Source organism: Canis lupus, chromosome 19 (assembly GCF_048164855.1).
Source record: "Canis lupus baileyi chromosome 19, mCanLup2.hap1, whole genome shotgun sequence".
In the NCBI taxonomy this organism is placed as follows: domain Eukaryota; kingdom Metazoa; phylum Chordata; class Mammalia; order Carnivora; family Canidae; genus Canis; species Canis lupus.
The window spans coordinates 7,962,026-7,977,946 of NC_132856.1; the positions used below are offsets into that span (position 1 = coordinate 7,962,026).

A 15,921-nucleotide genomic window follows, 5' to 3' on the forward strand; every position below is an offset into this window, starting at 1 on the left:
ACAGGACCTGGATCCAACCCTTTAACCTGGGGGGAAGGGGACCTCACTCACCACCCATGGCTTGTCACAGAAGTTGTAAATTGATTCCAGTGAGTTGATGCTGGGGAGGCCTGCATACTGCATACCAATGATAAGGTGGCGGAAGTCCTCATTCTCTGCCATGCCAAATGCATGCTGCCGGATAAGCACAAAGTCTGGCCGGAAGGACCTGGTAAAAATGTAGAGGCAAGTTTCCCATCAACCAGCACCTCAGGTCATATGCCAACTTACCTCCTATTTCCAAAGCCCTAGACAGTTAGGTATTATGGCACTTCTTAAAGAAGATTCAAGGAACAGATATCTGAAGCTCTCATTCCTCTGGATTAAGCATTGTCTTTTTCTAAGGTACAAATTCCCTCAGGAGGGAAGAAACATTTTCAGACCCTCACACCTTAAGTGAACAAGAATTTATGTGGTCCCTATGGGGCAATAAAAGAGCAGAAGTTTCTTGTGGCTTCAGAGTTCATGTTCCAAGAGGGTCCCAGTAGACTTTGAAGACATATTGCCTGACTTCACCACCCTGCTATGGAGATTCCTGATCTCAGTGTCCTATTCTGACTCTTTAAAGCTGCTCCTTAAAATAGGCAATGCCCTCATCAGGTCCCCACGAGAGCAAGGGTCCAGGCTGGCTGAGAACAGATGCCAAACTTTCCAATGTTATTCTTCCAAAGTGTACGCTAGGGAGGGGTGCAAATATTTTTCGAAGAACTGAGGTTGAGCAATGGCTACAGGAAGCACTGGGAGTACAGAATGTTCCCATGCATGGGAAGGCTCCCTGCATTTCCCCTCTAGCCAGCAAAACTCCTCAGCCGCTCCTTGCTCATGCCCTTACTCCAGGGGAACGCCACCTTCCCAGAGAGTCCATTCTGTGGCAGCATTCTCCCTCAAGGCTCTGGAGCTTGCCAGCTTCACACAATATGCAAATACCTACCTGGTTCTTTGCCCAGGCACCCATCCATCCCCCCACGTACAGCTGCAGTACCACCTGGGCTCAGAGATTGGTCTTTTAAAGTGGGGGTGGAAGAAGCTCTCCTTAAACTTCATGCCCATGCCCTCTTCAAGGAACTTAGCATCAAGTCAGGATGGTATATACTGGAGCTGTTCTGATCTCCTTGTGCACCAGTTCTGGGAAACTAGCCAAAGTCAAATCTTACATGGCAGTTTTAGGTACTGAGCCCTAGATTTCCTACACTGGCCAGGTCTTAAGTTCCTATACTTATAACTGGAAGGGCCTGTCTTATTTTTGCCAGATCCCTCCTGGAACCCTGCTATGGAACTTTCTGTCACCACCTGCTTGTATGCATATATCCCTATGACTCATTCTACCTACAGTTGTAGGGGCCCATCATTCTCTCTTGAGCTAACTCCCCACCTGGATGGACATTTCTTTTTCTGTCCTCATCTCTAGGATGGATGAGTTTACATTTCCTGTTGCTAGGTTCCAGACACCTGAACTTTGCCTTCCCTGTCACTGAGCCAGTCCCTATTGGACATCGGAGACCTCAGTGTCAGGATGCTGCAGACTGAGGTAGGGAAGAGGATGAAGTGAAGATTCTTCCTGGAGCAAGATTCTGATATCTGAAAACCTGATACCATGCTGAGCCCCTGGGAAAAATGACACTGTGGAAACCATTTTTTCCCATCTGGAATTCTCATGATCTCCCTCACAAAATTGTTGTATTAAACTTGGTCACATCTATAAGTTACCCAGCATACCACCCGGCATGTAAGTGCCTGTAACTACAAATTTTTCTTCCATATACAATGTCCTTTCCAACTTAGACTTTCCTATCAGAATTCCCAGGACTGAAGAATATAGAAAGAATACAGGGCTGGGAGTTCAGGGAATTCACATAGAAACACAAGGCTCTTCTACTGACTCACTGAGTAAATCTAAGCAAATCAAAGTAAAATAGGTTGAACTAGAATTTTCAAACCTTTTTTTAAAGCAATGGAATCCTATTTTCCAGGGTAAATATACACAGAGATAAAAGCACAAAAACCACACTGGTGGAAGTGGCGCTGGAATCCTAGAACCCTCTGATAGGAATCTGATTACCTCTGAATGAGTCCTGAGTTCTTTCTCTACCATTGGATTAAGAGCTCTCTGAGAGCAGTAGCTAGTTTTCTCTGCCTTCCTCTACCACTTCTACATAGCATACATCATTAACTTCTGTACAATATATCCCATCCCGCTCCAACACTTGACTTTGAAACCACCTTTGCAAACCAGAGACAATAACTCTGAAGGCCAGGACACTGAGGACAGAAGGAACCTTACCGGACAACCTTTGTGCCGTTCCGGAGTACCTGCATATCCACAGCATAGGTCCCATCTGCATGGGCCACCAGGTTGAGCTCTGAAAATTCTGCCTGGAAAATAACAGTAGGGGATAAAAGGGTAGATTTCATGTTATATATACATTTTTTTACTACAATTAAAATTGTAAAAATAAATAAATAAAAATAGTAGGGAACTAAGGCCATAGTCTTGGCTTTACCAAGTTCTCCACAGAACAACAGCAGCCCTCCCACCAAACATTTACTCAGTTTTCAAAGCATTTTCACAAACTGATTTCATCTCACTCTCATAGCAAGTCTTTGAGGCAAGGAGGACAAAGATAATTCTCCCCATTTATAAAGAAGCAGTTAAATGACTTTCTGGACAAACAAAACTTATTGTTGGTAGAGATAGGAACAAAGCTCAGGTCTTCTGACTCCTCTGTGCTGCCTTTCTACAAAGTAGGAGTGCAAACTGGGGCAACATGTCCTCTGTCAGTTTCAACATAAAAACACCAGATTTTAGTATGGCAACTGGGTTTTACTTCTGCTCTGCCCCCAGTTAGCAACATGGACTTTAGGCAAGTCACTTGTCCTCCTGCAAGGGTGGGAGGGGAGATTGTTTCATCTATAAAGTGGGAATAATTTTTAATCAACCCTGACTATCTAACAAGTTGTTTTAAGAGCTAAATGCAATAATGGGTGGGAAAGTACTCTGTAAATTATAGCACACTGTGTAAGGAATGATGAATAACTTCTATTATTACATAGAAAATACATGCATTGTTGAAACTGGACATCCCCTTCTCCACCCAAATGGACTTCTCTATTTATCATGAAGCAAAGGGTAGAGGAAGATTTAAAAAAAGGGGGCGGGGGGCTTTCAGGGCTTTACTACATTAAATGAAGAAGGTGTTTTTAAAAAATTCTCTCTGAAGTGTAGCTTCATGACAAGTAGGCACTACTGCAGGTGCATAACTGAATGACAGTTATATACCAACCCAAGAATATTATGTCACCAACAATATGGAGATGTGGCCAAGTGTCCCAGGAAGACATTCTCCTAAGGTCTTCCTTAGCCTGAGAATCCTGCACTACAAGAGGCCCTAAGAACCACATTCCTTGCTTTTCTACAGACAACAGGACCATGAAAAGAAATCAGGGAAGTTGAAAGGCAGCCTTCATGGCCATATCTCATAGAGAGAAAAGCCCCAGGGAAAGGGGTGGGGGAAAGGAGATGGAGAGCCTGGAATCCAGTGACGACTCTGAAGAACTAGATGGTTCACTCTGAGATGTTGAGAGAACAATGATGACGCAGATGTAACACTGGGCCTCAGGGTAATTACCTGTTCCACTTTGATGTCATAATCTCCAAGGACTTTTTTACCCCGGAAGCACTTGGCCCTGAAAAAGAAAACAACCCACACAAGTTAGTTTTGTACAAGTATTTGAGATAATAAATTTACTATCATAAAGAAAAGGATCACAGCAGACAGAACCCCAGAATGAGAGTCAAGAGACCTGGGATAGGGTTGGACCGTAACTCAACTACTAGAGCATGATGAGACAGCCTCAAGCAAAGCACTTCTTTACGCTCAGTTTACCCATCCATAAAATAATCCAATGCACTATTTCACTCCCAGCTTTTGGGATTTTATGATAATACCCTTTATCTTTGGGCTACAAAAGAAGTCTAGAGAGCAGCCTGGGTGGCTCAGTGGTTTAAGTGCCCAGGGCGTGATCCTGGAGTCCCAAGTCGGGCTCCCTGCATGGAGCCTGCTTCTCCCCTGCCTGTGTCTCTGCCTCCCTCCCTCTCTCTCTCTGTGTCATCATGAACAAATAAATAAAATCTTAAAAAAAAAAAAAAGGAAGTCTAGAAATAGGAGTTTCCCTAATATGATTCCTGGTAAAGATCAGGTCAGTCTCACACATCTCTATACTTTTCTTATCTTCCCCCATCCTACAACTCACTCTGATTTTTTAGTTGGGATCCACCCTTGGAATTTTAGTGTTTTTTTTTTTTAAAGATATTTATTTATTTATTTATTTATTTATTTATTTATTCATTCATTCATTCATTCATTCATGAGACACACACACACAAAGGCAGAGACATCGGCAGAGGGAGAAGCAGGCTCCCTGCAGGAGCCTGATGCGGGACTCAATCCCAGGACCCCAGGATCACGACCTGAGCCAAAGGCAGATGCTCAACCACCAAGCTACCGAGGCATCCTGGAATTTTAGTTTTTAAAGAAACTGTTAACATTTTACTGCTTCATATGTATACTTTCAAAAAGGATTTGAGGCAATTAATAATTTAAGAGGCAAATATAACCAACAAAGTAAGGATTAAAGGACAATGAATGACAAAGTGTTAATTATACCGGAAAAGAAATTTTAAAAATTAGGAGGCTGAGGAAAGTTACTATAATTGAACAGAAAACCTATACTGTATTTCTGAATTTCAGTTAAGAAAACTACTCAGTCTGAGTTATACAGTACTTATTATTTTCCTATATTGTCACAGATCTAAAGGAACCTCACATTAATGCCTCAGGAGCTTCAGAGCCCCTTGTCAGTGGACCATGTTTATGTTTATATTGATACCCATTCCTACTTTACCTTTAATCTCCCCATTTCCCACAAGATTTTTCTTATCTATCCACTTACACTAGTTTTCCATGTGTAAAAGGGCCTTTCCACACTATACCTGCTAGTGAGGTTGGTCTTTCCCAGTGCCTTGAAATTTCAAATTAGTTATGTTTCACTGGAGGTTTCTAAAAGCCTCTCTCCAAAATAAAGGGATAAACATTTATTGGGCATCATGTTCTAGGAATTGTGTGAAAATTGCTTTCAAGAACATCTCATTTAATCCTCATAACAACTTACTATATAGGGATAAAGGTCTTCATTTCTGAGATGAGGAAACCAAGACTCGGGAAAAAATAGCCTATCTAAGGTCACATGGCAAGTTAGTGACAGAGCCAATATTCACAACCAAGTTTGAGTCCTGTGTTCCTGGGACTATATAGTACTGTCTCCCTCTGCTGATTCATTCTCTCCATCTTCACTCCCACCCTTACAAAAACTGATTTGTGTGTTGCACTGCATGTTTTTTTCTCCATTTTCCTTCTTCCGCTCAAAGGGACTTAATGTTGCGAGCACTAGTTCCACTACAAATACTTCCCACCCTGGTTCCTGTGAACTACCCAGGATGAGGCCAGGCTATTTCCTTTCCTCTCTGGGTTCTGGAACAGTCCGTTCTAGGAAGTTGTCATTTGTCCTATTCAAGTCCCTGGCCATCCTCAAATTGTTCCTCAGAGGCACTCAGCCATCATCACTGAAGACTATCCCTCAACCTTTGCCCCAATACTTCACTAAGCTTCATCAGCTTGCTTCCAGAACCCTGTTCAACATTTATAGCTCAGCAATCCCCTCCAGCAAGGGGCCTGTACCCCATCCTGTCCCTTTGGCTACTGTTCTTATTTCTTTATTTATGGATTTACATGATAGTCTATACATGGCACTATCACTCCTCTATAGATCTTGGGCTCTGTATGCTTTTATCCAGGACTTTAAAAAGGAGAAATGGAGTACATGACCCTGGAGTATCACTCCTCTATAGATCTTGGACTCTGTATGCTTTTATCCAGGACTTTAAAAAGGAGAAATGGAGTAAATGACCCTGGAGGTTCCTTTCTTGTATTGATGAGATATGTCTACCTTTTTACCAGCAATGCTTTCTGATGCTTCCTGTCTCAAAATAGCTCTTGTTCCGTGAGGTTAGTCTCAGAGACATTAACAACAACCTCTCATTCTGTATGAAACCTTGCACTTTCAAAGCACATTCCTTGCCTTATTTGTTCCTCACAACTTAGTGAAACAGCCGGGGCAGATAGTACTCTCTGTTTGACCGATGGGGAAATTAAAACCCGAAGAAGTAAAATAATATGGCCAAACCACAGAAAAGTTCATAGGAGCTAAGTTTACAACTAAGAGTTTATATCTATCTTGGCTTACATGTTGCCAAGTATTTTAATTCGCTAACTTATTTTGTGAGTTTAAAACACTGATGTTGAAGTATATTTATAGATTCTGGCTTGGTTTATCTGCCACTTCCTGCATCTGCCCATTGACCAAGTTGGCTAACGATACTGTTTTCATGCCTTTTCCCCGCCCCCACCTCTCCAATGATCTTAATGCCTTTTCCTTAAGGTAATCTGTCCTGTTGAAAATTTTAGTCTGTGTTTCCTGACTACAGGTCACTGACCTCTGTTGGCTGAGCACAATCTTATGGAAAAGGAGTCAAAGATGGCAGGCAAATACGGCACATTCTCCTAGCTGTAGTGTTTGGAAATTTAGGTTCCAGGTTTTTTCATGAAAAATCCTGATACTAAGAGAGCACTGTTAGGATATAGTGTGTTAGAATCCAGGGGAATTGTGAATCACAGGGCTCTGAAATCACAGTCTAGGTGGGAATCCTAGCTGTACCCTTTCCTGGCTCTTTGACCTTAGGCAGTGGCTTAAATTAAAACAAACAAACAACAACAAAAACACAAAGGTCATATGGTGAAATTAATCAATATACCTTTAAAAGTACATAAAAGAATACGATAAAAAATAAGTATCTCAATTCCCATTTCTTTTTCATCACACATAATCCCAATTATCAGTTGCAAGCATATCCTTCCAGTGTGGGGAAAATGTCTGCACCTATATCCTTCTAACATACATATAGCGTCATGCTACATAAACTCTTCCTTTTTGAACCTTGATTTTTATTGCACTCAGAAATACATCTTAGTGAAATGCTTTCAGCACATACTGATGGATTTCTTTCTTTTTAATAATTGCATGAAATTCCATTAGAGGGTCATACAGTAATTTCAGCAATATATATTGGTGAGTGTTTAGATTTTCAGTTTTTGTGTTGTTTTTACCATTATAAATGATGCTATAATGGATAACATTTAAGAATATATCCATAGGAGTGTCTCCTGGGCAGCACAATCAGTTAAGCCTCTGACTCTTGGTTTCAGCACAGGTCATAATCTTAGGGTCCTAAGATCAAGCCGTGCATTGGGCTTCATGCTGATGGAGTGTGCTTTCTCTCTCCCTCTCTCTCTGCCCCTCCCCCTCTTCTTTAAAACAAATAAATAAATCTTAAAAATATATGTATCCAGGGGCGCTGGGTGGCTCAATCAGTTAAGTATCTGCCTAAGCATCTGCCTTCGGTTCAGGTTGAAGATGTGAGATGTGAGAGATGTGAGAGATGATGTGAGAGATCCCCAGGACTCTGGGATTGAGACCCACATCAGGCTTCCTGCTCAGCGAGAAGTCTGCTTCTCCCTTTCCCTCTGCTGCTCCCACTGCTTGTGTACTCTGTCTCAAATAAATAAATAAAATCTTAAAATATATATTTTTTTGGGGGGGGAGGGGGGACGCCTGGGTGGCTCAGGGTTTAGGCATCTGTCTTTGGCTCAGGGCATGATCCTGGAATGCCTGGATCCCGGAATGCCACATCGGGCTCCCTGCATGGAGGCTGCTTCTCCCTCTGCCTATGTCTCTGCCTCTCTCTCTCTCTCTCTGTCTCTCATGAAAAAGAAATAAAATCTTTATATATATATATCCCTAGAAAAAAAAGAATGTGTTCACAGGATAAATATTTTTTCCAGCTGTACTGAGATATAATTGAAAAAATTGTTTGTATTTAAAGTGTACATTGTGGGGATCCCTGGGTGGCTCAGCGGTGTAGTGCCTGCCTTTGGCCTGGGGCATGATCCTGGATTCCCAGGATCGAATCCCACATGGAGCTCCCTGCATGGAGCCTGCTTCTCCCTCTGCCTGTGTCTCTGCCTCTCTCTCTCTCTCTCTGTGTCTCTCATGAATAAATAAATAAATAAAATCTTTAAAAAAAATAAAGTGTACATTGTGATGACTTAATTTACCTATACTTTGTGAAATGGGATTACCACACTCAGGTTAATTAGCACATCTGTCACCTCACATAGTTACCATTTGTGTGTGTGTGGTGAGAATGCTTAAGATCTACTCTCTTAGAGAATTTCAAGTATACAATACAGTGTTATTAACTATAGTTACCATATTGTACATTAGAAGGATAAACAATTTATTGCAGAATTGTTGGTGCAAGGAACACAGTTACAGCTTTTATTGACATTGCAACACTGCCCCCTACCCCATGCCACCCCCAAGAAAAATATACCATTCTTCTCAGTATTTGAAAGTTTGGGAAAGTTACTTCACCTCCTTTAGTTCCCTTCTCCTTCTCCCAACCCCCACAGTTCCTTACATAAACTGGGCTCAGAGTAGGACTTTCTGACTGGCAGTGTTGTAAAATCAGCCTAAATTCACCTTCTTTGCTCCATCTTAAAAAGAACCTTAGATGTACATCCTTGAAGCACAGACTAAAAATATCTATGGTGCCTGTGTTGTCAATTTCCCTCTATTGTAACATTTTCTTAACAAGCCTAGCAGCTGAGGATCTATGTGGGTTTAATGGCTTGCAGCTTCCTTGATGGGCCAGTCAAGGAACCATATCACCTTACTGCTAAAATGAGTAGAGGCTTCTAGATTTAACTCTTCTTATTCAAGGCAATGAATATGCTCACCAATTCCTATCCAACTAGGGCTTGTGAGGCTAAGGATTTCAGGCACTTCTCTGCTAAGGCTCCCTCAAAACTTGGCCCAACTTAGGCAAGCTTAACTTAAATTTTCCCTGTTTTATGCATAGGATAATGGAGAAAGGTCTAGAAATAGGAGCTAGTGGGGTTGGGTTCAGGCATAGTTCTACCACTTTTCAGCTGTGTGACTTTGGGCAAGTATTGCCTCTCTGAGCCTCAGTTTCTTCATGTATAAAATAGGGTTAATAATAATTGTAATACTGAAGCAAACATTCACTATGCACTAGCCAATATTCCAAGTATTTTATGTATTTTACCTCATTTATTAATACCATACTCACATGTTGTTGTGAAGACTTAATAAAGTCACATGAGAATAACTGACATGAAATTGTTTTGGAAACTCTGAAATGCTATGCAAATATGAAGTACTATTAGCAAAATGCAACAAACATTTATGTACCAGGTATTATTATTGTTTTACTATTACTACAGCCAACACGGCCTCTTCCTCTTCTGAACTTTCATCCCATTTATTGTCTGCTCACGATATTTGGCTCATAGTATTATCATCTGATACCAACTTTCAAACTCAGTTGTCCAATAACCTGGGACATCCCTCTCCCACTCTCAGCTCAGACAACTGGATTATGTAATAATGCTCAGAGTAAGGACCATCCATCCATATGTGAGCCCTGGATTTTCCAGAACATTTATGATTTTAAATAATGATTATGTCCTATTGACAGCTTATATGATTTGAGCTAAGACCTATACAAACATAATGATCATATCTATAAATTTCCAACTCCTTCACTGAGCTATGTACTTACCTAGATCACAATCAAGGCTTGCTTATTGACTCGAGATGTTAGGAGTGATTTTTTTTTTATTGGAGTTCAATTTGCCAACATATAGCATACCCAGTGCTCATCCCGCCAAGTGCCCCCCTCAGTGCCCATCAGCCAGTCACCCCAACCCCCCGCCCACCTCCCTTTCCACTACCCCTTGTTCGTTTCCCAGAGTTAGGTGTCTCTCATGTTTTGTCACCCTCATTGACATTTTCACTCATTTTTCTCTCCTTTCTCCTTTATTCCCTTTCACTAATTTTTATATTCCCCAAATGAATGAGACCATATGTTTGTCTTTTCTGATTGACTTATTTCGCTCACCATAATACCCTCCAGTTTCATCCACGTCAAAGCAAATGGTGGGTATTTGTCATTTCTAATGGCTGAGTAATATTCCATTGTATACATATACCACATCTTCTTTATCCATTCATCTTTTGATGGACACCAAGGCAGGAGTGATAGTTTTGGCTGGACAAATGTAGAAAACCAGAAGGGGCCACCTTCAGGACTCAGTGAATTGAGCCTGTCTCTAAAGGCCCAGCCTCTTCCTCTCTTCTCATATGTGAACACCTGAGGGTGTCATGTTCTTTCTTCCCTGTCCTTCCCTACACAAAAATCTTTTCTTAATCTCCATCCACACTGGAACTAAAGGGCCTAAAAACAGTCTATAGTGTAAATCCTCCCTAGGTGCCTGAGGTTTGTATAAGGATCAAAAACCTCAAGCTAGAATATGAAAGCACTAACAAGCATTCTTAGAGCTCTGGCACTAGTCTAGCACCTAGGAAATGCCTGGCACTGGTCTGGATACTTATCTTTAATACAGTGCTTAGCTTCTGGCACTCACCGTCTAACTGGCTTGTTCTTCCAGTCAAGCATCTCTAGGCATCAAGAAGTTAGAAAGCACACTAGAAATACTAGAGGATTCCTATTTCCCACCCTATGGTAAAATTGGGCCGGCTGGTCTTGAAGTTTGTGAGGTCCTGTCGCCACCCACTGGCAAGATGTGTACTGCAGACATGCTGTGGTCCCAGCTCACGCATTCACTTAGCTTGCTGAATAGCCACCAATCCCACTGACCCAGGTGCTTATTTGCCGCTTTGACTAACTATGCGTGAAAATTCACTGTTTCTTTTAGAAAGTCTGTGTCCCTCAAGCTAGATATTTAGCTTTTTGCAATCTTTAGAAAGAAAGGCTGTGATTTGTCAGTAAGTTCAGCAACAATTTACTGAGTATCCAGTGGGAGGTGCTGCAACTGTAATAAATGCATTAGCAGTTCCCAAGTAGTGAAAGCACCATCTAGAACAGGAGAATGATATCCATTACCAAAATGGGTCATTGCTAAGGTCCCTTTCAACTCTTAAGCTTTATAACTAGTATTCACATGCCCAACTTTCAATCTTTCTTTAAAAATTATTTAAAGCACACAACTAAAACAACAGAAGTTTCATTCAGCACAGAAACATGTACGATGAAAAATAAGTTCCCTCTACTTTCAAGAAGCTCACAGGTTTGTGGAGAACAGAAATATAGACAGGAAGTATATACGTAAATACAGGGTATAAGCTGTAACAGGAGTACCAACAAGGCACTTTTGGAACTCAAAGGAGTTTTCTTTGCCTGCAGAAGTCTGGGAAGGCTCCAGAGAGGGAGCTAAGTCTTAAAGAGTTGAGTAGGAATTTGCCACATGAGAAGGAGGAACAGACTTGAATTGAATGGCTGAGTGTAAAGGCAGAGGGGCTACTTGAACACAGAGCACAGCAGCAGACCTCCTGACTTCAGGGAAGGACACTGTTGGCAGAGCAGTGGGAGCTGCAGGTCCCAAGAAATGGAACCATTGAACTGGCAAAGGGTTCAGATGTCAGGCTGAATAGTTAGGACTTAATGGCTAGCTTCCAAAATTTTTTTTAAATGTTTTTATTATGAAAAAACTACCCTCAATAGTTATCAACATTTTGCCAATCTTTTCCATCTATCGCCGTCACTGTTGTTGAGACTATTGTCTGAGCATTTTATTTTTATTTTTTAAATATATTTTTTATTTTTAAGATTTTATTTATTTGAGAGAGAGAGAGAGAGAGAGAGAGAGAGAGGCAGAGACACAGGCAAAGGGAGAAGCAGGCTCCATGCAGGGAGTGTGACGTGGGACTTGAGCCCAGGTCTCCAGGATCATGCCCTGGGCTGAAGGCGGCGCTAAACCTCTGAGCCACCCAGGCTGCCCCAAGTGTCTGAGCATTTTAAAACAAATCCCAAATATCATGTCATTCCTTCTATAAAATTTTAAGTACTACCTCTAACTGGGTGGTGATTTGTTTTTTTAACGTAACAAAATATATAGAAAATTTGCCACTTTAACCATTTTTAAGTCTAAAATTCAGTGCCAGGGGATCCCTGGGTGGCGCAGCGGTTTGGCGCCTACCTTTGGCCCAGGGCGCGATCCTGGAGACCTGGGATCAAATCCCACATCGGGCTCCTGGTGCATGGAGCCTGCTTCTCCCTCTGCCTATGTCTCTGCCTCTCTCTCTCTCTCTCTGTGATTATCATAAATAAATAAAAATTTTAAAAAAATTTAAAAAAAAATAAAATAAAATTCAGTGCCATTAAATACATTCACAGTGCTGTGCAATCATCATCACTATTTCCAAAATTTTTTCATCCTCCCAAATAGAAACTCTGTAACCATTATGCAAGAACTGCCCATACCTACCTACCCCTGCCCCCAGTCCGTGGTAACTTCTAATCTACTTTCATCTACAAATTGGCCTATCTTAGGGTAATGACTTTTTAATAGTTAATTTGTTATTTAATAATTGGCAAATACTTTTAACAACTTTACTGAGTCTATATTCAAATTTTCTCAATTGTCTCCAAAAATGCTGTCAAAAATATTAAGCCAGGAGGTGACTTAATCAGTTGTGTCTAAAATCTGAGAGACTACCTTATCTGGAATGTGGGAAAGACTGGAGGGACCACACCAGGCCTTGGGATCATTTGGGAAGCTGATGCAGTAACTAGATATCAGAATGTGGTTTTACCAGTACAGAACAAACTGCGTAACACTCATCTGGCAACTCAATCATTTGATTGATTAGGCCTAGGAACTTTGAAGCTGGCTGGAAAATGACAGTTATTTAAAAAGATGTTTAAAAAAATATTAACTAAGAGGATATAATGAAGTCATAGAAAGTGGTATAGGACTCCTACTAAAGATGTTCTGGAGATATAAATGAGACCTAAGATAGTCAGGTAGGGCCTTAACATTGGTAAAGGAATTCTTCACTCAAATTCGGACTTGTTTTCTAATTCACGAACCATATAACTTTCTTTCCATATGTGGAGAGATATGTCTGTTATGGATAATTGGTTTAGGAATAAGAAGCAAACAACAGGAATAAGTGAACACTTTTCTGGATAAAAAGTTATGTGGCTACTCCTTGATATGAATTCAGTGATTTTTTTTTAAAGATTTTATTTATTTATTCACAAGAGACACAGAGAAAGAGGCAGAATAGGCAGAGGGAGAAGCAGGCTCCTTGCAGGGAGCCTGATGCAGGACTCCATCCCAGGACCCCAGGATCATGCCTTGAGCCAAAGGCAGATGTTCAACCACTGAGCCACCCAGGTGCCCTGAATTCAGTGATTAAGCTGTTCAATCAAATGCTCTGCAACTAAGGTCCTTCTTAGATAGAAAGCAAGCTGCATGGTGTCTTAGTTAACATTCATATAAATGATCTGGAAGGGAGTACAAGGGGAAACTGCCAAGTATGCAGATGGCATTGAGCTCTTCCAGGGATTAAAATGCCAAGCTGATTAGGGATAAACTGAAAGAAGATGTGGACGTGGGCAGAAAAGTGGCAGAGGAGTTTTAATGTGACTAAGTGTAAGAAAACACATTCGGGGAAAATGATTTTATCACAGGATCATGAGTGTTCGACTACAATCCGGTGAAGGAAACCGAAATGACAGGGGAAAAAAAAGACATCGGTTCTGTACGATGTCGCAGGCAAACCACTGAAAGAGCAAGAGTGAAAGGTTAAAAGATGTTGGGTATCATCAGAAAGTTTACTGGAGGGACACCTGGGTGGCTCAGTGGTTGAGTGTCTGCCTTTGGCTCAGGGTGTGATCTTGGGGTCCTGGGATGGAGTCCTGCATCAGGCTCCCCGCTGCAGGAACCCTGCTTATCACTCTGCCTATGTCTCCACCTCTCTGTGTCTCTCATGAATAAATAAATAAATGATCTGAAAAAAGAGAGAAAGAAAGAAAGTTTACTGGAAACCCAACAGTAAGGCTTTCTTACACTCTGACCTCATCTTTTTGTTTGTTTGTTTGTTTTTTGTTTTTTTAAGATTTTTTTTTAATTTATTTATTCACGAGAGACACAGAGAGAGTGAGGTAGAGACACAGACAGAGGAAGAAGCAGGCTCCATGCAGGGAGCTCGCCCAATATGGGACTCGATCCCGGGACTCCAAGATCATGCCCTGGGCCAAAGGGAGGTGTTCACCCACTGAGCCACCCAGGCGTCCCCACTCTGACCTCATCTTGTACAAGTCATAGTACTTTCATATTTCTGACCCAGTATATTAGGTCCACTTATCTAAAAACAAATGACATAATGAAAGCAAAAATGGCCTAGGGAAAAATGAAACAAAATGTAAAGGCCCTGATTTTAGGAAAGACTGAAATAATTTCTTTGGTCTGTAAAGGTAAGGATCTAAAGGGGACAGACGGTTATGAGGGAGGGAAAGACAACACTGAATGACTTCACTGTCGTTCATCCCAGATAATCTATTTATTTCATGTTATTTCATGCCTTATAGGGAAGCTGTCTCAATGTTATTGGCTTTATAGGAAAATGAGGCTCAGAAACTAAGTGACTTGATTAAAGGTAGCAGGGCTAGTAAAATTAAATTTCAGTCCTTCTGATGATCAGATTTAGAAATTATTTACTTCCTCAGGTGGGGACTGTGCTCTATTCCTTTTTGCATTTGCAATACTGTCCTAGTATTTGACACATACTGGATGCTCAGGAAGTGTTTATGGAGTTATTAAATTGAATATAGCTAGACATTTGGAGGTTAATATCAGAGAGTTTAGCAATGCTCGTTGTGAAAGAATCCTGGGCTTGTAGGTCTCTGAGGATACCTACATAGTGAATTTCTCTGGAGTTATATATGTAAGTTCCTCAAGTTATCTGTGGGAAGACTGCAGCAGCCTTAGGTGGTGGATGAGACCCCTTAAGGAAAACAGCAATCTCAAAGCTCTGAAAACGACTAATTTCTGTGTAAGCACCCTGGTTGTGACTTGATTTGGGAACACCAAATCACTTTTTCTGAGCAGATTTTCTGAAGATCTCTATTTTGGGGAATAATTAAATGATGCAGTATAACAAGATAACAACATTATCAAATGCAGAAGAAAAAAGAGAATCCTGTAACTCAGAACACATGATGGGAAGATTAGATGCATTTGTCTGTAATTATAGTGGAGCTACAGAACAGAATGCTTTAGAGTCATGGGACAGATTCTCTTTCCATGACTGGCTTATAAAATTAAATCAGGCTGATTTGATTTTGGAGCAAAATGGGTCAGTATGAAGTTTACTTTAGATAAACATTAAGCAAATATAATTTTTTAAAAGATATTGATTTATTTCATGCTAGATGAACATGATTCCTAGCATTGACAAATCTCTAGGTTTAACTCCAGCATAGGGTCACAAATCATAATCACAATTACTACTACCATCAAAGCTGCATATTTCCATCCCTTTTTAGCAAACTGGATACAAAGGAATGTTCTCTATAATCTGGCCCCACCCTTCTATTTCAAATTCATCTATTTCCATCCTTCAAGACAGCTCCAGACTTTTTGCATGAATTATAAAAAGATACTCCTGGGCGGCCCGGTGGCTCAGCGGTTTAGCGCCGCCTTCAGCCCAGGGTGTGATCCTGGAGACCCTGGATCGAGTCCCATGTCGGGCTCCCTGCATGGAGCCTGCTTCTACCTCTGCCGGTGTCTCTGCCTCTCTCTGTGTCTCTCATGAATAAATAAATAAAATATTTTTTAAAAAAGATACTCCTTCTTCCAGGTGGATACACTCCTGTAC

At 41.1% G+C, this 15,921-nt stretch overlaps 2 protein-coding genes across 2 annotated transcripts in view; one reads left to right on the plus strand and one right to left on the minus strand.

Moving 5' to 3' along the window:
- SYN2 (synapsin II) overlaps nt 1-15,921 on the minus strand; it is a 200,641-nt gene that overhangs the window by 43,432 nt on the left and 141,288 nt on the right. Inside the window, exons 2-4 of the mRNA XM_072785093.1 lie at nt 3,666-3,723; nt 2,321-2,412; nt 52-208 (exon numbers count right to left, since the gene is read on the minus strand). Of these exons, the coding sequence (XP_072641194.1) occupies nt 52-208; nt 2,321-2,412; nt 3,666-3,723 (307 nt within the window). The remainder of the gene's footprint in view (nt 1-51; nt 209-2,320; nt 2,413-3,665; nt 3,724-15,921) is intronic.
- The window catches only part of TIMP4 (TIMP metallopeptidase inhibitor 4), a 34,293-nt gene that overhangs the window by 12,795 nt on the left and 5,577 nt on the right, over nt 1-15,921 (plus strand). The window lies entirely within an intron of this gene.